General features: G+C 41.5%; 1 protein-coding gene across 2 annotated transcripts; it reads left to right on the plus strand.

The window, feature by feature from the left end:
• Nucleotides 1-504: 504 nt before the first annotated feature.
• BMP2 (bone morphogenetic protein 2) lies at nt 505-12,017 on the plus strand. 2 transcript variants are annotated; one of them, XM_034947187.2, is made up of 3 exons: nt 505-635; nt 1,940-2,240; nt 10,017-12,017. In XM_034947187.2, exons 2-3 carry the CDS (start codon nt 2,072-2,074, stop codon nt 10,859-10,861), a joined length of 1,014 nt encoding a protein of 337 aa, XP_034803078.1. In that variant the 5' UTR covers nt 505-635; nt 1,940-2,071; the 3' UTR covers nt 10,862-12,017. The 2 variants fall into 2 exon arrangements, with proteins under 2 accessions (XP_034803078.1, XP_003821406.1); XM_003821358.7 differs by lacking the exon at nt 505-635 and having other exon boundaries at nt 1,892-2,240.
• The last annotated feature ends 11,367 nt before the right edge of the window (nt 12,018-23,384 follow it).

The following is a 23,384-nucleotide window of genomic DNA, read 5'->3' on the forward strand; positions in this document are numbered from 1 at the left end:
GAGCGCGAATGGGGGTGCACTGGAGTAAGGCAGAGTGATGCGGGGGGGCAACTCGCCTGGCACCGAGATCGCCGCCGTGCCCTTCCCCGGACCCGGCGTCGCCCAGGATGGCTGCCCCGAGCCATGGGCCGCGGCGGAGCTAGCGCGGAGCGCCCGACCCTCGACCGCCGAGTCCCGGAGCCGGCCCCGCGCGGGGCCACGCGTCCCTCGGGCGCTGGTTCCTAAGGAGGACGACAGCACCAGCTTCTCCTTTCTCCCTTCCCTTCCCTGCCCCGCACTCCTCCCCCTGCTCGCTGTTGTTGTGTGTCAGCACTTGGCTGGGGACTTCTTGAACTTGCAGGGAGAATAACTTGCGCACCCCACTTTGCGCCGGTGCCTTTGCCCCAGCGGAGCCTGCTTCGCCATCTCCGAGCCCCACCGCCCCTCCACTCCTCGGCCTTGCCCGACACTGAGACGCTGTTCCCAGCGTGAAAAGAGAGACTGCGCGGCCGGCACCCGGGAGAAGGAGGAGGCAAAGAAAAGGAACGGACATTCGGTCCTTGCGCCAGGTCCTTTGACCAGAGTTTTTCCATGTGGACGCTCTTTCAATGGACGTGTCCCCGCGTGCTTCTTAGACGGACTGCGGTCTCCTAAAGGTAGAGGACGCGGGCCAGGGCCCGGGGTGGGTGGTGGGTGGGAGGGGGATTTGGGCAGCCACTGCGGCAGAGCCCTTCCTTACGTCCAGGCCAGAAGTAAACAGACCCCTCTCCAGTCCACGTGCAACGGAGCCCTGCAGGGGCTCCCCCTTCCAGCTGCCCCGGGCGACCGTAAGCCTCACCCTCCCGGCCCGCACTCTTCCACCCCTCTTTCTTCCCCTCTCCCTGGAATACTTTTGGAGCTGTTAACACTTAGATGAGGTGTTTTATTTATTTATTTATTTATTTTTAATTTTTTAAAAAATTATTTTGGGTCAAAGAAATCCCTTTGAGAGGGTAGCCCCTGGGTTTCACCCGTTAGCTGAGAACCTGTCCGCCCTGCCATGGTGATCTCCATTCTTCAAGTGTTTCCGGGAGACTTGGTTTCTTTGCTCAGAGCCGTGTCCCATTTAGGAAAGTACTAGGAGTTTGGGGTTCTCCCTACTTGTTTCCAGAAATGCGAGGGGTCAGTACGGAAGGATCACTTGGTACTGTGTTTTTAACAGCTGACACGTGCATTAATAGATATTCACCATTTACGTAATCCCGGGAAGATACATGTGTATCTTGTCTGCACTGTGGGGATGCGGGATGGAGCTGCCTTTCGAGACACCCCTGAGGGTAGGGGCCTAGGACACAAGTCTTAAGTGGCTTCAGAAGTTGTGGCCTTGAGCTTACAGGGTCTGGAAGCTATAAGGGTGTGTGTGTGTGTGTGTGTGTGTGTGTGTGTGTGTGTGTGTGTCAGGAAGTTCTATACAGTGCCTCTAAGGAAGTCACATGCACCATTTATGTGTGTTTATATGCCAGAGAGCGCTCAGCACTCTGCATTTGGGTTTGTATAGGGGACGCAGGGTGTCAGATCAAGCGGTGGTTTTCCCAGGTTCCCGGCATTGGCTGTCAGCGCTGTGTCACACACAAAAAAGTGACAGTCATTGGCGCTGGTTTGGTTGGGGGGGAGGGCAAATCCCAAATCTGATGTCAGACGAGTTAAGCGTTGGATGGGAGCGATAAATCATCTGGTTCAGGAACTTGGGACCCTTCATTATCCCAAACATTTGAGCTTCGGTCGGTCTTACCTAGACTCGTGAGTGTGCCAAGCCAGGAGGGCATCCTGGAGGAGGCACGCCAGCCAAATGGGAGACCGGGCCGCGGGGGCGCGAGGGGGGAGGACTGGGCGGGGAACTCGGGTGACTCACGTCGGTCCTGTCCGCAGGTCGACCATGGTGGCCGGGACCCGCTGTCTTCTAGCGTTGCTGCTTCCCCAGGTCCTCCTGGGCGGCGCGGCTGGCCTCGTTCCGGAGCTGGGCCGCAGGAAGTTCGCGGCGGCGGCGTCGGGCCGCCCCTCATCCCAGCCCTCTGACGAGGTCCTGAGCGAGTTCGAGTTGCGGCTGCTCAGCATGTTCGGCCTGAAACAGAGACCCACCCCCAGCAGGGACGCCGTGGTGCCCCCCTACATGCTAGACCTGTATCGCAGGCACTCGGGTCAGCCGGGCTCACCCGCCCCAGACCACCGGTTGGAGAGGGCAGCCAGCCGAGCCAACACTGTGCGCAGCTTCCACCATGAAGGTGAGGCATGGAGCAGGGCGTGGGGGCGGGGAGTCACCCTGCAAAGCCCTCCACCCTGGGCAGACTGCAGCCGTCCCTGTAGAGGCAGCTTGGCCGGGGCACCAGCGGACGTTTCCACTCTTGCTTCTGTACTATCGTTTCTGAATCTGATTTTAACTCACTGCTTGTGTGGTGGGGGAGCCAGGGATTCCCCTTTAGTAACTCCGCACCCTCTTCCTGGCTTGCAGCCAAAAGAGCTACTCCTTCTGGAAGAGTTGGAGAGAAATCAAGTAATGGGGACGATGAGGGCAAAAGGCCTGCCCCTAGTCAGCTACACGTGCAAGAATTCCACAGAGGGAAAAGGAGAAAAAGGGAGGCAGATTGAGATTTCTTTAAGTCTCTTTGGAAGCTTTTGCTCTATAAATCTGCCGCTGAAGCCAGGGTTTTAGGGTAGACAGAGCCAAGGGCAGAGTTTTCAGAGATAGTATTGAAAAATCAAAGCCCAGGGCCCCAAAGTCTTTCTAATTTATAGTTGATCTGGGCCTGGTTTGGAAGATTTTGAATCCCAATCTAATCCCCGTGGGAGATCAATACTACAATCAATCTTATTGTTTCCACAATGACTTTCTTGTCCTGTGCTTAAATCTGAGATAGGCTCTGAGTAGAGACAAGGCAAGGCTTCAGATAAAAGCGTTTGTAGCAGCTGCCTGTTTTTTTTCATGTGCACTGAATTGTGGATTTTTTTTTCTTTTATGATACTACATGTGGTTTTTCTAAGGTGGGATATTTCTGCTTGTTTCATCAGAAGGGCATTTAGTGGACTGGAAATGTCTTACAGCAGCTATTGAGATCTGCTGTACCTAAGTTCTTAGAGCAATTAGTCAAAAATATGTTCCACTTCAATTCTTTTTCTACACTTTTAAATGCTTCTTTGGCTTAATACATTTAAAATAGAGCATGGGTTTCTTCAATTCCTAGAAAAGAGTACAAAATTGTATATCACAGAGCAACCACTTGGTGGATATTTGGGGAGTTGGGAGTGAAGTTCTCTTTCTTGCCTTTCCCTGCTTAGGTGGTAAATTTCAAGTGGGAAATTTACACTGATAATAGACTCATGGGAAATGGCACTTCCAGATGTTTTCTCCCAGTGTGAAGGGTGACTTATACTTGTGAGAGTATCTGTTGGTAATGGGAATAAGTCCCAAAGGCAAGCCACATAGCAGAAGATACGTTCTCATTGAGGCAGCTACACATTACGACGGGGACACTGAATTGATCATCAGTTCATTTACAAGCACATTCCTAAGTGAGGTGCTCTCTGCTAGCAGAAATCAGATTTGAAAGGCAGTAAGATCTCACTCCACTCTTTCAGAATTCATCCAATGAAAGCAGAAATCACCTGTTGTCATATGTAAAATTTGTGTGTATGTGTACATTCTGCCATCTTAACCCTGAAATGATTATAGATCCAGCTAATCATTCCCAGGTAATGCTGATTAGAATACTTTTTTTTTTTTGTATAGAAATGTAATAAGAACAACTGTTTTGGACACCTCTTCTGGAAATTTAGCATGGAAGCTCTTAACTTTATTTTTAAGGCCTGGAAGATGCTGTGTCTCTGTTACAACTTAAAAGGAAGATCATTTAAGTTAGTTAACACCTAAAACATTCCATTGTGTGAGGATTTTATCAGTGATGTCTGCATATTCTCATCATTCATCTAGAAGTGGTTTGATCAGAACTAAACAGGCTACACGTTATTCAACTGTGTTATTTTAACTTAAAAAGCATGCTTGAGTTTATAAAATCAGAATTTATATCTTTGTGAGTGTAAATGTTACCTGAGAAACAGTACAGAAGTGACCAACTTGATTAAAATCAACTTGTAATAACTTCAGGTCTTAACGCAGTTAGATAATGGAGAAAAGCTATGTAATTTTGCCCCAAATTTCAACTAATCCATTTCTTGTCTCGTTATGACTAATATATCATCCTTAATCTGGATGGATATAGCACTTTTTTCAAGACTAATCATTGTTGTATACACCCAGGATTTGCTTTTGATAAACATCCTTGTGCCATGCGTGCCACGAAAAAAGTTTTTGGTAAACCATGTGATGAAGGTTGCTGGCTCAAGAACAGAATTTAGTTTCTACAGCATTAATGAGCATTTATTTGAAAAAAGACCATAAAGACCCAATCATAAGAATTACCTGTTGGGTTTTCTTTGTAGGTGTGATCGAATGGTTTGGTGGAATTACTCGACGAGATATCATGATAGCATTCTTTCAACCAATATGAGTATAATGCGACCATATCATAGGGGATCTGAGACAGAATTACCAGTTGTATTTTTCCTATTGAATTTTGTCTAGTCCTTTCTCCAGTGGCTTTTATTTGGGAGAATATCAGCTTTGCTAAAATGTTATTGTTTTCAAGATCATTAAAAAGTGCTTCAGCTACGTAGACCTTTGGAAACTGCCATTGAACATACAAAAGTCAGTTCTGCAAGTGGAAAGAGTGTTTTGTGTATTGCTGTAGTTGGAAACACATTGAAACTGGTTGACTTCACTGGCCCTCCAAAAAGTCTTTATGCTTTTTTGTCAGATGGGAGAGAGAAACACCAGGTGCTTCTTGTTCTCCTCACTCTGAAGGACACAGTCTTCTTTTTACATGAAATAACTGGATTATTTGCCTCTATGACTGAAGCTTTCAAATAGAGATTAACCCTCTTTCCACAAATATAATTATTATGAAAATATCCATATAATAGAAAAGTTCAAGAAATAACTATTGCCCTGCATTAGAGACTTCGTGGCACAGATTCCCCCGTGCAAACAACAGATTTGGACACATAGATCCACCGAAACCAATACTTACCTGGTATGGTTCCCTAGTGGCCCCAGGTATTTCATTGTCATTACAGAGGCCACATTAAGTAGGAAAGTTACTCTGTTTGGAAATGGTTGTTGAGATTGAGGCTTTGGTGTCCAATGATACTTCCTTGGCACTGACATTTTCCGTTCCACCTGTTTTTTAGTGGTTCCCCTAAATTTCTCTTGATCCCTTTGCAGTGAACTATTTTGCCTTCTTAGACTTGCTCTTTGTGTATTTTCACTGAGACAATAAGAGAATATTTCATCATTCCGAAGGTGTTGGTGTTAAGGGTGGGCAGAGGCCAAATCAGGGTTGTTGATGACAACCATGCTCTCTATTCCTTTATTTGCCATTCCCTTGTTGTATTTTTTTAAAATGGAATGTTTTTAACCTTTTGTATTTGACATTTTTTTCTCCTTGATCAGTTGTCTGTTATTTTATTATCTGGAAAATCTTATATTATACTCAGCCTCTTTCATTTTGTGTTAGGGCAGTGACTTCCAGCCTTACTGATTGCCAGCATATCCCCAGGTTTTGTTGTTGTTGTTGTTGTTGTTTTACTGGAGATTTTTTAGCCCAAAGTGTGTTTTAAAATCCTCGAAGCATAATGATAACTTACTTTTTTGATAAAACTTACCATACTTTATTTAGAACAAAAGCGCAGCCACAAAATAGCAGTGGCTCCGTATAAAATAGACACATTCCAGTGGGCCCCGTCACTTTTCTGCTCATTTCTGTCTGTTCTGTCCATCATACCTAAGTCATATATTTCTGTTCATTTAGTTGGGACAGAATTCACCCAATGTTATCATTGTACTAAATATAAATGTGCCCCTAATGGTTTTGACTTTTGCTTAAGTTTTTGAGTCCTCATGTATGTTAGGTAGTGCCATCTAGTAGCCAGAAATTTGGGAACTGGCTGGGCATGATGGCTAATACCTGTAATCCCAGCACTTTGGGAGGCTTAGGTGGGCGGATCACTTGAGGTCAGGAGTTCCAGACCAGCCTGGCCAACATGATGAAACCACATCTCTACTAAAATATAAAAAAATAGCCAGGTATGATGGCCCGTGCCTGTAATCCGAGCTAATTGGGAGGCTGAGGTGGGAGGACTGCTTGAACCTGGGAGGTGGAGGCTGCTGTGAGCCAAGATTGTGCCACTGCACTCCAGCCTGGGCAACAGCGTGAGACCCTGTCTCACAAAAACAAGAAACAAAACAAAACAAAAGACAAGAAACCTGAGAAGTGCAGTAGATTCAATTACATATATCTACGTTTAATTTGCTAGCTCTGTGACCTTAGGAAAGTTACATAACCTCTCTGAACTGCAACTGTTTCATTTACAAAATGGAGATAATGATAGTTTTTCTCTAATGGGTTTGTTGTGAGATAATTCATATAAAGCTGATAGTGCCAGATTACACTCAAAAAAAGCATTCAGCTGTCATTATCATTATGACTTCTTTTGTTAATGTTATAGCCTTCCCTTCTCTAGGGAAAAGGAGGCCAGAGTGGACCTAGGCTGACTGAGAGAATTCAGCTCAGTCTTTTGAATTATTTTGAGGTAGAGGAATGATTGATATAGTATAGATTATTAAATTAGGACTTCACTTTTGGAGAAAAGGTCAGATATCATTGTTGTCTTATTTTTCTTCACTTTCCCACATTTTTGCAGCCATAGCTCCATCCATTTGGTTAAGAACTTAGAAGCTCACAAACTCGGGTCAAAGATAGGTCGAAATCCTCAAATCCCTTAAGAACTTCAGCTTATTCAGGAAGGGATATTTACAGAAAACTAGCAATTGTATAAGTCTCCAAAAAAGCATACATTACTTGAGGATCCATATATTTTTGGCATCCTCGGGGTTGCTGTGATGATTTATAGAAGGTTTGTTTATTTAATTTACTTTATTTCAAATAGGTTTTAATTTTTGTACCCTTAAGAAAAGATTCGTACTCTTCCCTGGCAGATTAAAGAAAATGAGCGTATATTCCCTAACCTTGGCCAGTTACTTTCCTGGGTTTGAGGGTTTCTGTGAACGTCTGACTTACCTCTGTGACCTGTTTCTGCAACCAGGGGTGTTGCAATGGATGCTTTTGTATTGAGGATGGGACCTTTCAAGAAACAGATTCACTGAGGTGCAGTGGGAAGGTCAGAGAAAGATCTTCGTATCACCTATTATTATTTGCTCGTGTATTTTTTCTCCTTTCTTAAGGCCACTAACTGATTCTCCTTTGCTAAGGCTACCTACTTCCACTGAGACCTTGAACCACATGAAATTGTTGTTGTCTGTGTTTCTGGTCAAATAGTGGCAATTTTATATGATTCAATCTTGTCATTTAATTTTTTGGGAGGTTATTATTCTATTTCATACCTTTTTTATACCCATCTTCTTTACTTCATTTACCTGTCCCTCATACTTGCCTTGTAGCTTGTCCCTTCACTGTCATCGTCTGGCCATGTGGGTGTGTACGTGTGTGTGAGAGAGAGAATGTGTGAGAATGTATGTTTCTTTATGGATTGGGATTTAGGGTTTTTCTTGCAATTGTGATTTCTCTGGGCACTTTTGTTAATATAGCTAGTCAGCGAGTGCTCTAGATAATTTTCCTTGCCTCCCCCTCTTTGAAAGAAAAGAGGGTGTTCTTAGATGTATTCTTATCAGATAAGCCAGTAGCTCAGGTGCTGGTCTGGCTTTGGTGTCATTGGGGTCTGAGGTTGCTGACTTTTACCTTCTCTGCTGAAAAATTACCTTCAGCAGAAACATCTGAATTGCAAGGAGAAGGAGAAAAAAACAGGCCAAACACAGTCCTTGGTACTCCTTGGGAGCCACTGAGAAGAGTCCAGGTTCAAATGGTCAGAAGGTTATTTTAAGGATTGTGTCTGGCCTAAAGTACCATTAGCTTCCAGTGGAGTTTAGAATGTGGATGGATCCTGAAAGGTATTCCCCAGAGGTTTGGATTAATAGGCACAAGGGAACCCTAAAGGACTGTATTGGCCTGATACTCCCCATATCCACGTAGAAGAGCTTTAGAAGAACCTTCTGTTCTGAGACCCTGGCTGGCCCACCCAGAGCTGGCCCATTCAACTCTTACTCCTTTGCCACCACTAGTGGTTCTTCTACTAGTTTTTATATTATTTAACAAAAAGGCACTTTAAAAATGCACTCCTCTGGCAATCTACACTGGAATATGAAAAACATGCTGCAAAACCTTGACACTCCAAGTGTGGTCTTAACAGTTCCCAGAATCCCCTCCTCGAGGAGCTGCTAGAAGTGCTGAATCTCAAGCATCTCCCCAGACCCACTGAATCAGAGCCTGCATCTGAAGCTTTACGGTGTACAAGCTGTTTTATGTGAAGGCTGAAGTTTGAAAAGCACTGCATTAAAGCGTTAGTTTGGTATAAACTGCCCTGACTGAACTTGGTGTGTCCACTTAGCTTGCATAGTGACTGTTGCTTTGATGATGAAGGCTTACACAGGTAGATCCTTTGAGTGAGAGATCTGACATGATTCTCCTTTGCTAAGGCATCTAGATTCAGTGCACAACTTATAGCTGTTTGTCTTTAGGGGAAATACAACTGTAAAATTAATAAAAACATAGTCTCTTCTTATGATAACATGGAACGATGGCAAAATAGATTTTGTTAGCACTTGGGTAGGAATTCTGAATGAAGCAGGCAAATTCTGTTGGCAGTGAAATGATAGGATGTGGTAAAGTTAGAATAAAATAAACTTAAATGTCTCAAAACTCTCATGGTATATACTACCAGTTTAATAATAATGTTGTACCTTTGATGATTTGCAGACTACAAGCATTCAAGGTGCTGTGTTATATATTACTTGCTTGGAGAATAATACTTCTTAAAAATTGAAATTCAGAAATTTTAAATCAGACAAAGCTTTTGTGCATGGCCCACTTAAATGGCTATTTTGAAATAATGATAGTGGATATAGAAGGATTATTCTGTAATAGGATGAGACTGTTCCTTTTGTCATGTAGATCATAATCATATTTTTGTAAATTTTTATAATTTTTTTGGTTTTGTGTCCATCCTGCACACTATTACTGGGTAGGTACATGGTTTTTTAACATGGTTTATCTTTCAAAACTATAAAGGCATTGCAAACAGAAGACAGGTCATTTATTTTTCTTCCAAAAGCATCTAAAATGAGATTTTGATATTTGAGGTCATAAAGAGGTGAGAGAACAGACGACAACAGTTGGGAAAGCTATTTCTCTTGAAATTGTTTGGCCTTAATTACTACAGTGTCCTAGTACCACCCATACGTTTCCAAAGAAGTAGATCCCTGTAAATGCCTTTGTCTCTGGACTTTTGAGTAAAATAGTAGGGTGTGCTTTGCAAAATGTCATCGTTGATGTTGAGTTTCAGAGTCTTTAATTAGGAAGCTGAAATCTGTATATCGAGATTTGTAAATCATCTAAATTGCAGAGTAATGTTGTAGAATACTGCTTAAGGGATTGACATTAAAGCCTTTTTTAAAAAAGAAATGCAATAATTTCCTCAAATCCTCACTCATTAGACCTCTACTAACTATAGTGCTGACTTTTTTTTTTTTTTACCCTAAAGTCTGGAATTCCAAAGAAATGCTTCACCATTTCCCCCATTATTATAGCCACCTGGAAGCAGTATTCATGTATTAGATCAAAAACACAACAAAGAATTATGAAAGGTTGTTTCCTGGTATGCAACGCATGATGACATGAACTTACAGAACAGAGAGAAGGGAGGCTCCATTTTTATTTAAAGAGGAAATTTTTATTTTCTGGTTACCAACTTTTACATGGGTTAAATCAAATCCCACGATGAGGTTTAAAAATTCTCATAGATAATCAAACGTCATTACTTGGCTTACTGAAAGACTTTTCTTTTTTCTTCCCTGTTTTTCTCTATCAAATTAGAATCTTTGGAAGAACTACCAGAAACGAGTGGGAAAACAACCCGGAGATTCTTCTTCAATTTAAGTTCTATCCCCACGGAGGAGTTTATCACCTCAGCAGAGCTTCAGGTTTTTCGAGAACAGATGCAAGATGCTTTAGGAAACAATAGCAGTTTCCATCACCGAATTAATATTTATGAAATCATAAAACCTGCAACAGCCAACTCGAAATTCCCCGTGACCAGACTTTTGGACACCAGGTTGGTGAATCAGAATGCAAGCAGGTGGGAAAGTTTTGATGTCACCCCCGCTGTGATGCGGTGGACTGCACAGGGACACGCCAACCATGGATTCGTGGTGGAAGTGGCCCACTTGGAGGAGAAACAAGGTGTCTCCAAGAGACATGTTAGGATAAGCAGGTCTTTGCACCAAGATGAACACAGCTGGTCACAGATAAGGCCATTGCTAGTAACTTTTGGCCATGATGGAAAAGGGCATCCTCTCCACAAAAGAGAAAAACGTCAAGCCAAACACAAACAGCGGAAACGCCTTAAGTCCAGCTGTAAGAGACACCCTTTGTACGTGGACTTCAGTGACGTGGGGTGGAATGACTGGATTGTGGCTCCCCCGGGGTATCACGCCTTTTACTGCCACGGAGAATGCCCTTTTCCTCTGGCTGATCATCTGAACTCCACTAATCATGCCATTGTTCAGACGTTGGTCAACTCTGTTAACTCTAAGATTCCTAAGGCGTGCTGTGTCCCGACAGAACTCAGTGCTATCTCGATGCTGTACCTTGACGAGAATGAAAAGGTTGTATTAAAGAACTATCAGGACATGGTCGTGGAGGGTTGTGGGTGTCGCTAGTACAGCAAAATTAAATACATAAATATATATATATATATTTTAGAAAAAAGAAAACAAACAAACAAAAAAACCCCACCCCAGTTGACACTTTAATATTTCCCAATGAAGACTTTATTTATGGAATGGAATGGAAAAAAAAAACAGCTATTTTGAAAATATATTTATATCTACGAAAAGAAGTTGGGAAAACAAATATTTTAATCAGAGAATTATTCCTTAAAGATTTAAAATGTATTTAGTTGTACATTTTATATGGGTTCAACCCCAGCACATGAAGTATAATGGTCAGATTTATTTTGTATTTATTTACTATTATAACCACTTTTTAGGAAAAAAATAGCTAATTTGTATTTATATGTAATCAAAAGAAGTATCGGGTTTGTACATAATTTTCCAAAAATTGTAGTTATTTTCAGTTGTGTGTATTTAAGATGAAAAGTCTACATGGAAGGTTACTCTGGCAAAGTGCTTAGCACGTTTGCTTTTTTGCAGTGCTACTGTTGAGTTCACAAGTTCAAGTCCAGAAAAAAAAAGTGGATAATCCACTCTGCTGACTTTCAAGATTATTATATTATTCAATTCTCAGGAATGTTGCAGAGTGGTTGTCCAATCCATGAGAATTTACATCCTTATTAGGTGGAATATTTGGATAAGGACCAGACATTGCTGATCTATTGTAGAAACTCTCCTCCTGCCCCTTAATTTACAGAAAGAATAAAGCAGGATCCATAGAAATAATTAGGAAAACGATGAACCTGCAGGAAAGTGAATGATGGTTTGTTGTTCTTCTTTCCTAAATTAGTGATCCCTTCAAAGGGGCTGATCTGGCCAAAGTATTCAATAAAACGTAAGATTTCTTCATTATTGATATTGTGGTCATGTATATTTAAAATTGATATCTCGTGGCCCTCATCAAGGGTTGGAAATTTATTTGTGTTTTACCTTTACCTCATCTGAGAGCTCTTTATTCTCCAAAGAACCCAGTTTTCTAACTTTTTGCCCAACACGCAGCAAAATTATGCACATCGTGTTTTCTGCCCACCCTCTGTTCTCTGACCTATCAGCTTGCTTTTCTTTCCAAGGTTGTGTGTTTGAACACATTTCTCCAAATGTTAAACCTATTTCAGATAATAAATATCAAATCTCTGGCGTTTCATTCTATAAAGTCCAACCTGTAAGAGAAAATGGTGCATTTGTATAGCGCTTACAATGATGACCTTGTGTTTGCATTTTTGTTTCTGAAGTTATATATTTTAGAGGGGGTGGGGGAAAGGTAATGAATGGCTGGAAAATTGCAGGCAAGTTATTTGATAAGTCATATTTGCACTAAAGGTGTTACCAGTGATTTAGTATTTTTCAAATGAACTTCTTTGGGGCAGAAAGATTTAAGGGAAAACTAAAGCCTACAAAACAAGCAAAACCTGGATAACCCGAGATAAAGTTTCAGAGATAATAGCCCATGCAACAGAGGCAACGGTGCCAGAAAATTAGAAAGGGCAAGTGTCGGAGATCAGCTTCTATAAGAACATCTGCCAGTTGGACTGACGCCCAAACAGAATGAAGTCAAATTAGGCTGCTCAGATTGAACCCTTACCAGAGCGTCAGGGCTTCTGTACCCTGGGTTAGAATCAGATCAAGGAAGGGTTCAGCAGATGTTCGTAAGAGCAGGGCACCCACAACTACCCACTATTTTACTGGCAGTATTTTAGGTCAGTTTCCAGGACTTTGCATCCCCTCTGATCCTGCCATGCATGATTGGTGAAACCTACTTCTAATCTCCTTGGAATTGGCTGAAAAACAGTGTGTTTATAATGGAACAGACTGTTATAATCAAATTCTTCCTAGGAATTAACTTTTGATGACTATGAGCTTAGTTACAGTTCGGAGGTTATGAGGTTATGTAAACCTTATCTTTAAATGTGCATGACAGTTATCTTTTACTAATGCTGGTTAACTTTTAAAATCTTGTAGCTTCTTTTTATCTCTAGTTCTATTGTTCTTGATTAGGTGAGAACCATTAGATCATACCCAACTAAGGGGATTGGGGTCTTGTTTGTTCTCCAGCTGTTCTTCAACCCTCTATTGCCATGGACGTGAAGGACAGACTGCACGGCCTTAACATGTTAAAACGAATGACCCATGTTTTCTCATATTCACATTCTCTAGATGAGAGCATGAGAGTATAGCACAAGAATTTCATCCTTTGGCAGTTCCATCCACCCTTTTGATTTCTCTGCTTCATTGGTTCTAATATTCTCGGTTAAAACTGTTTTCAATGGTGTCAACTAAAATGTGTTATCTTGCATATGCGTATTTAATATATAAAACATAAAATACATAAATATACATCTAAAGATGTATGTAATATGTAGTACATATGTATAGATGCTGGCATTTTCAGTTTAGTTTCAGAGATTTTATAATCAGACGCTCTGACCCTCTTGGAAGCTCACATGAGAAACAATATTTTTACAGACATTCTACATTGTTACAGACATCTTAGCTCACAGTCTTCATTCCGAGGAATAAAGAGTCAAAATGAACATAACACTGAATGTCTTTAATTTCACTCACTATTCTATAGGATGCTTTGAATCATTTCAGAGTTGGCTTTAAAAAGTCCACACATAGTCATTTCTGAATTTTCAGGGGCCCGCCTTTCAAAATCGGTTAAACTGATCATCTGTTTTTGTGCTTGTCTCGACTGCATGTGCCCCTCTGGCATGGTTTTAACCTGTATGGCACGTCCGGGTTACCATGTTCATTATTTGCCTTCAAAAATTAGGAAAAGAGAGTGTGGGCAGCTTACAGATCTATCTGTGCTTCCATCTTTTCATAATTTCTACTTAAATCACAGCTTTAAATTGTACCTTAAGAGGTCAAGAATGGAGAGATGATCTGTAAACCTGATCTATATAACAAGCTGTATAATCACTACATTACCTAAGCAATCCATATTTTTTCCCTCAATTTATTATTGGAGAGGGAAAATCATGCACACAATTCAAAGGGCTTTCAAAAATAGCTTATTTCTATTCTACTGGCATATTAATGTTAAGATTCACCGAATGTTTACGTGCCACAGCCTCCTTATCTGTTCTAAGGCAAAAGGAACATAGCCTTGCAGTCAAGAGCAATGAAAGCCTATAGTAATTGTGGCATAGATTCATAATCCAAGAAAAGTTAAGAATGTCCTGGCGCCATTTCTCTTCTGTTTTATATTTATTTATTTATTTATTTATTTTTGTGCAGGGAACGGGTAGGGTGAAATGGGGGATAAGATGCAGGTCTGCTCAGCTTGGGTAAATTGCTTTTCCTCTCTCCTCCACCCTGCTGACATAAATTACAGCCTTTTGGTATTCTCCAGGGCAGAATTTTCTGACCATTTCCCTGCCTTGCAAACTTCAAAGTAAACTTCTACCTAACTTAGGGGACCAATGCTCTAAATAAAACTTTAATTTTAATGTGCATCCGAATTACCAGGAATTCTGTAAGGAGAATAAAAGTTTAATGTGTGTACAGACCCCCAGGAATCATGTTCTATTAGAGATTCTGTTTCAGTGAGTCTGGGTGGGGCCTGAGATCCTGCATTTCTAACAAGCTCCCAGGTGAAGCCCTTACAGGCCAAAGGACCACAGATTGAGTACCAAGGCTATAATGAATAGCTTCGTCGTCACTGCAGAAGTTGGATCAAGTTTAGGCCCCTCTCTAAGAAGCAGTACTTAAAGGAAAAAAAAAAAAAAACAGAAACCAAACCCGTATACAGGATGGCATCTTAATACTTTTCACCGTATCTGAAATGATGCCCTACATATTTTTTTTCAAAGGCATTTTTCCCCCCACAAGATGACTGGCAATTTTGTGTTCTAGCCACCCTCAGACATGAAAACACTTGGTTGCTTATCTTGTAAAATCTGCTCTGCTTGCTTGCTTGGGCATGTATGTAGTCAGTTTAGTCAAATACGTGTCAGTACATCTATGTGGATGGGGAGCAGGTGCAAGCCCTTAAAAACGTACTTTAAAAAACTTTAACACTTAAGTCAGTCCACTGAGCTGATCCTGTGTGATCTTAGTGCCAAGCGTCTGAGTTTAAAGTTTTCCCTTTGAAGGCAGCAAATAGATGTCATACATTTGAAGCATTTGTTTATACTAAATATGATGCTTGATTTTTTTTTTAAGTTCTAAGACAGTTCACTGTTCAACACCATTGAGCCTGCAGGGTGGTATAAAGCTTCCAAAGCTGGTATTTGAGGTTTGATTTAATGGATATTGGAATTTTCAATGCTGCAGTTGGCTTCAGATAAGGTGTTTAACATGGGCTCAGGCTAGAAAAAACAGCGGGAATTGATTTCCTTCTGAGAAAGGGAGTCAGCAAAGAAATAACTTTCTGCCTTTGCTTGGTGATAGCACCTCTTTGTAAAGTAAAATGTCCTGTGAGGCTCTTCTGTGTAGCAGCCTCATTTTATTTTAAGAAGCACTTGGAAGATTTCTCACAAGTAATTCAGATTTGAATATTTGTTGAAGACATGCTGGGATGAATGGATTCCTAATCTCAAATACACCCCTTGTTGTGTGTACATACATACATATATGCATATATGTGTGTGTATGTGTCTGTGAATGTATATGTACATATGTAATGATTTGTTCCTATCTGGAGTCCAAATGCCAAGTGTAGGGCACCTTCTTCTGGTTTACTGAGTTTCTCATTTTGGGTAGGTCTCTGAATTTCGCATTGAGTCCCTCTGAGGTGCTTAAGCAGTACTAAGCAAGACACTGACTTTAACACCACTTAAAAGCTTGCGTTTGCCCCACGTCCTGGGCCCCACTCCAAGGCATTGCCAGGAGTACATTATTGTTGCAGTCCATTCTGATGAGGAGGTCTCTAAGCAAACCACCGATCTGCTTAAAGCCTCCCTCATAAGGAGCAGAATCTCATCTGGACTGCATTTACACTGGAACCGCTTGGCCACAACACTATGAGAGAATAATTATTGAACTATTTTACTGTACAACTATTTCCAAATTGTTGATTTTTTATTGATTTCAGGAGGCAAGCTAATTGCCCCATGGCAACTTGATGTTAACGTTTAATGAAGATCAGGAAACACAGTTTATGAAAAGCTTTTGTATAGTAACTGCAAAGTTTCAAGAACTGTTTTATACTTCCTGACAGTGCTGGGCCTAGCTTAATGGTTTGTTTTTATTGCTTAAGAGTGTAAACCTTGCTTTAGCCCGGTGTGTGGAAACTATACCCTCATCCTGCATTACACATTTTCTCATTGCTTTTTATTCACTCCTGACTTCCTTTCCTGATATCTGCAATTGAGACCTTTTTCTGTTTTAATTGTCTCAAAATGAGTTGCTATCTTTGCATGTTGAGAATCTAACACACACACACACACACACACACACACACACGTGCACGCATACATACTCATGAAGTTAAGTGTCTGTATTGTTTCACTTTGTTTTGGGTGGAGTCTCTTTTGGACACTTGGTTGCTAGACGACCAAGCAGACAAAAGTTAAAGATTGAAAAGGCATTTTTAAAGATGCCAAATCTTGGCGGCTGAATTATTTTATCTGTGTCTTTCTATGGAGGGCTTAGTATTCCTACCAGGTTACCATTGCTTTTGTCGGCTAGATGGCTGGTAGAAGATTTTTTTGAAGTCTAGCTCTGAAGGCATTATCTGTTTGAGAACTTTGTTAAGTGTTGTTCCCATTTGAGTGAGCACGCTTCCCACCTGGATTGACAAAAAAAAAAAAAAAAAGGCCAGCCAGTTTCCAAGGGTGTGTTTTAAATCACTAATAAAGTGGAGCTCCAGCTCCCAGCTGCTTCAATTGTTTCAAGGCAAGGAGGAAGAGAAAAGGTTGCTTTTGGAGGCACCATTCAGATACACAGGCTTTAGTGTGTGGAGAATACTGTTTCCAGGAAGCTACCGTTGCTTTTTTGGTAGATAGTACTGGAAAAGTTTGGTTTTTTTTTAATTCTTTAAAGCCTAATTTTAAATCAAAGTCATTTGTTCATTTCGGTAAGATGTTTCAGGAGCATGTTATAAATACACAATCTTTATAGATCTGCCAAGTTAGACATGTGTTCACAAGTTCATCTTGCATGTGTACACAGTTTGTAGCTGACGTGCGTTCCTCACTGAGGGCTTCCATTCTTTCTCATTCATTCTGTGAGATGCTGAATCTTTGGCTCTCTGCTTTGTGGGGTCTGCTGTGCTGGAATTAAGTCACATCTATGGCAAACTTCAGCTACTTTCCTGGTTCATTTCCAGGCAGGGTTTCCTGGCATGGGGATCAATTAGGGAGCCCTGAGGTGTGCTCATCACAGACTCTCTTGAAAATTAGGATCTTCTGAAACCTGTCTGGCCTATATATGTAAATTTGACAAAATATTCCTCTGGAAGGAAATCTTACTAACTGACTTAGAAATTGTTCAATCACTCGGTTTAACTGGTAAACCTACAGTCCTCCAGGACATATCAGTATTGTCAATATTATAATATTACAAACCATGAAAATAATTATGCTTAAACACTGAGGCCCTGAAGTGAACCAGACTACAAACTTAATAATAGTCAATCGATAAGCTAAATAGAAATAGGAAAACAGATTCAGGAGAATATTTCAATACTTCCTAATCTCATAGGATGTGGAGCGTGTTTGCTGCCACAAGATAGCTCAGCTGAATACTAGAAAATGGGGAGAAATGGAGAAGTTAGGGGTGGTTTCTGGTTAAAAATATGCATATACATATATACAAATATATATACATACACATACAAACACATACAGACACGTATGTATATATAAAAGTGAGGTCAATGCTGCTTTCAATAGCAGAACAGTGATTGTTTCTTTTTTGAGACGGAGTCTCGCTCTGTCTTCCAGGCTGGAGTGCGGTGGCACAATCTCGGCTCACTGCAAGCTCCGCCTCCTGGGTTCATGCCATTCTCCTGCCTCAGCCTCCCAAGTAGCTGTAGCTGGGACTACAGGCGCCCGCCACCACGCCTGGCTAATTTTTTATATTTTTAGTAGAGACGGGGTTTCACCGTGTCAGCCAGGATGGTCTCGATCTCCTGACCTTGTGATCTGCCCACCTCGGCCTCCCAAAGTGCTGGGATTACAGGCATGAGCCACAGCACCCAGCCCAGAACAGTGATTTGTAATACAATTAAACAGCACAATCATCCCTTTCTTGGTGATGGTATGAAGCATTTTACCTGCATAGAGCAGGGCCCAGAAGCTCCTTTTGAAGGCTTCCTCTTTATTGAACTTTGGGGAAAGAACACTTCTCAGCTGAAAGAGAACTGAAGACTAAGAATTCTAGAATCCTCTTACCAACAGCTGCCCAAAGGAAAATCTGCCTGACACGCAAGTATCAGATTTTGTATGAATATTATGTTTTGTGGAAATATATCTTTGGGGGGTTGTCATATTAGACATCTACACGTAAGCTCCAACTCTTCTCTCTCTTTCGTGAGTACCCTGATGCCTGAGCAGCCCTTTTTTGATGGCACAGGCAGGTGGAGGCCAGGTTGTTGTAAGGACACTGCTTTTGTGCCTTTGTTCAGCCTCACCCTTGGTGTGCTTTCGAGTGCGCTAAGGTACTATTGAGGATTTGGTACAAGGAGCAGAGAGAGGGCTGCTTGAAATTCCTAAAAGACAATCAGGTGCGTTCTTGTACATGGCAGGCAACGTTGCAAAGCACTCTCATTCCCAGAACCAAGAGGGAAAGGACACTGAAACTGTGACACTGGCATGAATCATGGGAAGATTAGTTAAGGAACTTTTATGAGGGAGGGGACAAGTTTGTGTTTTATGTACTATTTCTGGAAAATTCAAGGAGTGGCAATGTTTCAGTCCCAGTGGTGTGAAAATAAGAACCTTCGTCCAATGGCAGCTGGTGCTGAAATGCAACTTTCTGGAAGTCTCCTGTTTAATGGGTCTGTGAGGTTTTGACCTCTGGGTCCCAACGGATCCCAGGACCCACAGTGCTGTTCTGTGATAAGGTAAGTTACCTGGTGGTCCTTTTTTCGCAGGAGTAGAAATTGGTATCATTAATCTTGTCCCCATCACTTACGTAATCCTCAAACAGTGTGACTAGACTTATCCTGTACTTTTCATTTTACATTCAGTTCCCTTTCATTTTTTTTTTTTTTTTTTTTTTTTTTGAGACGGAGTCCCGCTCTATTGCCCAGGCTGGAGTGCAGTGGCGCGATCTCGGCTCACTGCAAACTCCACCTCCTGGCTTCACGCCGTTCTCCTGCCTCAGCCTCCCAAGTAGCTGTAGCTGGGACTACAGGCATGTGCCACCGCACCCGGCTGATTTTTTGTATTTTTAGTAGAGACGGGGTTTCACCGTGTTAGCCAGGATGGCCTCGATCTCCTGACCTCGTGATCCGCCCGCCTCGGCCTCCCAAAGTGCTGGGATTAAGGGCGTGAGCCACCGCGCCCGGCCCAGTTCCCTTTCTGTTTCTCTCTCCCTTTCTCTGGGTGTCAGGAACATTTGTGGAGATAAGGAAATGTGCTAGGGGAAGAGGAGCTGAAAAAGTCAACCTTATTTGCTACAAAGTGAGAGCAATGTGGTCCTGTGTCATCACAGACCTGAGCGTTTGTTAAACCCGACTGAAGCTGTGCCTAAGATCTCCTGTGAGCGGCCAGTTTGGACACGGAACAGGATCCTATTGTGTTTGTCCTTTTCCATGGTAATGCGACTCGGCTCGGGAGGAAGAGTCATTTCACAGACTTCCCTCGTGGAAAATGCTGGTGGTGAGGGAGAAATGGCTCTCCTCCCATCCCTGGAACACCAGTTGTGGGATGCTGAGAAGGGCTGCTCCAGCTGGGGGTGGGGTCGTGGGGGCGGGGAGGGAGCTGGAAATCCACTGGCTTCAGCGGAGTGTAAGCACGGACCAAAGCGCTTCTCCTCTGCAGCCAGAAACAGTGATTCATTTGATTTTAATTTTTAACATTAGCATTTTTCTCATGACTCACTGATAATTTAATATGGAATTTAAAAGGTTGAAACAGTTATTTACTTTTTAGGAAATTAAAACATTCCCTAGGTGGATATATATTTTCCCTCTGAAACAGAAGATGTACTCGTGGTTGATGAAAGAAAGAAAGAAAGAGAGAGAGAGAGAGAAAGGAAGGAAGGAAGGAAGGAAGGAAGGAAGGAAGGAAGGAAAGAAAGAAAGAAAGAAAGAAAGAAAGAAAGAAAGAAAGAAAGAAAGAAAGAAAGAAAGAAAGAAAGAAAGAAAGGGAGGAGTGGGCATTTCACCCTTCCCTTCCCAGCTCCCAACTGCACCCGTACACCAGTTGATCTCGCTAATGTTGACCGACTATCAGCCAGTCTGTTTCTTCTTATTCTTTCTCTTATATTGAACTGCTCAGAAAACTGGGTGAAAATGTCACCCCAGCAAATACTTCCCTACTATCATTTACCTCCTCTGGTCTTCGTTGTAGCAGCATTAAGTGAGGGCAGTCTTTCTCATAGGTATTTTATGAATCTTGTGAGCTAAGATCCTGCCCAAGATCATAGATCTTTCTGAATAGTTTTACTGAGGGTATTGTAGGACTTCTGCTGAATGGATGAGGAAAAACCTGGGCTGGCACAAGGATCTTGTCATAACTTAAAAATACACACGCACGGTTATTCTCACTAACTTTCTGATATTAAATGCAGTTGTAACTGGTAAATTTGCTATCTAATAATGGGTTGTAATAAAAAATGTGATTCATCCAACAGCTGCCGCTTCATAATTTTTTGCATATCTGCAGAGCACCACCAATGAACTGATGCTCAGAAACTTACTTAAATGAATAGGTAATAATTATTCTAAATCGGGATAGCAAGGATATTTTTGTGCCATTGCACAATGCCAAGAACATTCTCGGGAGTCTAGGCATTTCCACTGGAAACTTGCATATTCATTCTGATGACTATAATAAAAAGGATATGGTAGATCTCTGCACAGAGGATCCTTTCCCCATCATCTTTCCTGTCTTCCAGTTCTGTTCTCCAGGAGAATGTATTAGGAATGGAAAAAGCAAACGGAAAGCAGGGTGCTCCAGTTCTCAGTATTTGCCTGCATGCTCAAGTTAGTTGTGAGATGTGGCCCTAAGCATTTTATACTAAAATGAAGTATCATCTTTTATGCGTGATATCCTTAGAACAGAACTGTGCAAAACAGTAGCCACTAGCCACTTGAGGCAATTAAACACTTGAAATGTGACTAGTCCAAATTGAGATGTGCTGTAATTGTTGAATACGCACCTGATTTCAGAGTTAGTATGAAAAAAAAAAGATGGAAGATAACACATTAAGAATTGCTACATTGATTTCATAATGAAAGGGTAATATTTTGGATATAGTAGGTTAAATAAAATGTATTTTTAAAATTTATTTTATCATTTCCTTTTATTTTTTAATGTAGCAACTAGAAAATTTTAAATTACACGTATGGCTAGTATTATGTTTCTGTTGGACAGTGGTTAGTTAGAGCAATAAATTAGAGTGGACTCGCATCACTTGCGTTCATTTCCAGACTGATGGAGTTTCTCAGGTGACAGTGAAAATGATGAAGGTAGAGCCAACACTTACATAGAAATTCACGAATAGCTATAGGACCCCGATAAAGGTTAATGATGTTCATCTACTGTGTCTTAGCAGAGAAGAAGCTGGGAGCCATCGACATGGTAGAAAGAGAACTGGCTTCACGTTTTGGAAGTCTGTGTTGCACTCCAGCTTTGCAGGTTGCTAAATGCATGTCCTTTGGGAGGTGGTTTAACCTATCAGAGCCTCAATCTCTTTGCCTTTAAAACAGATTATTCTAGTGCTTTCTATTTCATAGGATTTTTTTTAGAATGGATGAGACAATGCTTGTAAATGTATCATTGTTCAAAGTAAATGTGGTTTATAAAGTGAAAATTGAATAAGTGGAACCTGTATTAGGTGTCTATTACTGCAAAACAAGTTACCTCAAACTTTGTGGTTTAAAACAAGCTTTTATCAACTCACGTATTTTCGAAGGGTTAGGAATTCAGGAGTATCTTAGCTGGGTGGCACTACTACCTCAGAATCTCTCAGGACATTGCAGCCAAGGTATCAACCAGGGCTAAAGTCATTTGAAGACTTGAGCTAGGCCTGGAAGATTTGCTCCTAAGATGGTTCATTCAACATGGTTGTTGCCAAGAGGCCCCTGTTCCGTCCCCCATGGGCCTCTCTATATGGATGCTTGAGTGTCCTCATGACACGGTGGCTAATCTCCCTGCAGTATTAAACAATAAGAGAGAATAAAGAGGAGGCCACAAAGCCTGTTTGCCTCAGTCTCAGAAGTCAAACACTGTCACTTTGACCTTATTCTATTAGGAGCAAGCCACTAAATCCAGTCAAGTCTCAAGGGAAGTGGGAAGGGGCATTGATTGAACCCCACCTTTTGAAGAGACTGTCAAAAAATTTGTGACATATATTTCACCTCCACAGACCTTTACCCTCTAAAAGTCGATGACACAATTTGGATTATTCTCATCATATCTAACTAAATCAGCATCGAGGAACCAGGGGAGAAAAGCACTTGGGGCACATAGCACCCAATTCAAGAATTATCCTCAAACCCAGCTACTGAAAGGGGCTGCTGTAACCTTAACACCAGTTTTACCTCACGGCTGTTGAAATGACCCACTATGACTCTAAGAGTAATTTTACCTAAAGCCATCACTCACTAATCAGAGCTTGCCAGCTCCCAGAAACTTGCTAATATTAATGAGCATTTTTTTCAACACAATACAGAACGTTTCTCTTTTTAATAAAACTCCCAACCTTCTCTTTGTTCTTTGGACACAACAGAGACCACCATGGTCTATGTGTATGCCCCAAATTGCAATTCTATGATTCCCAAATAAAATATTGAGTTTAGAGATTTGTCTCTATATTTTATTTGATGTTGACAACCACATTTGAAAACAGAAAAAAAAAACTGTTTCTATAAGGGATTGAGCTCATGGCCTAGTTGTCTTCAGAGCAGAACAAACTTTTGGTTCTGTTGCAGTCTCTGAATAACAAAATCTCCAATTGAACTTCATATTCATTAGAACTAACAATTTGAATACTTTGCCCATCATTAACCATAATTCATTTTTTGAGATATAGCAGAATAGCCTCCTGGAGTTCTAACTCCTCTTCTCTCTCTTCCCAAGCAAAGGAGCTCCTGCAGAATCCATGGATTCAGTAATAAGCATGAGAAGAAAGACGTAATTGTGCCGCAGAAGTCAGGAGGCCATAGGAGCAGGTTGGGAATGACTGTGGTTCTTGAGCCTTTCGCCTACCACTGCCCCTTCTTCATACCCTTGAGCAGCCTTTCTTTTTTTAATCGATGGAGATTTTAAGAAGAGGAGACTGCTTTCCTAGATTTTGGAATACATGTGGAAGCATTTTATATTTCCCTGCTCTACTGTCTTAGTGTATAGGGAATTTTACTGGTATCTGGATTAAATTAAGTCCTTGGTCTTCC

This window comes from Pan paniscus, chromosome 21 (genome assembly GCF_029289425.2).
Source record: "Pan paniscus chromosome 21, NHGRI_mPanPan1-v2.0_pri, whole genome shotgun sequence".
Lineage (NCBI taxonomy): Eukaryota > Metazoa > Chordata > Mammalia > Primates > Hominidae > Pan > Pan paniscus.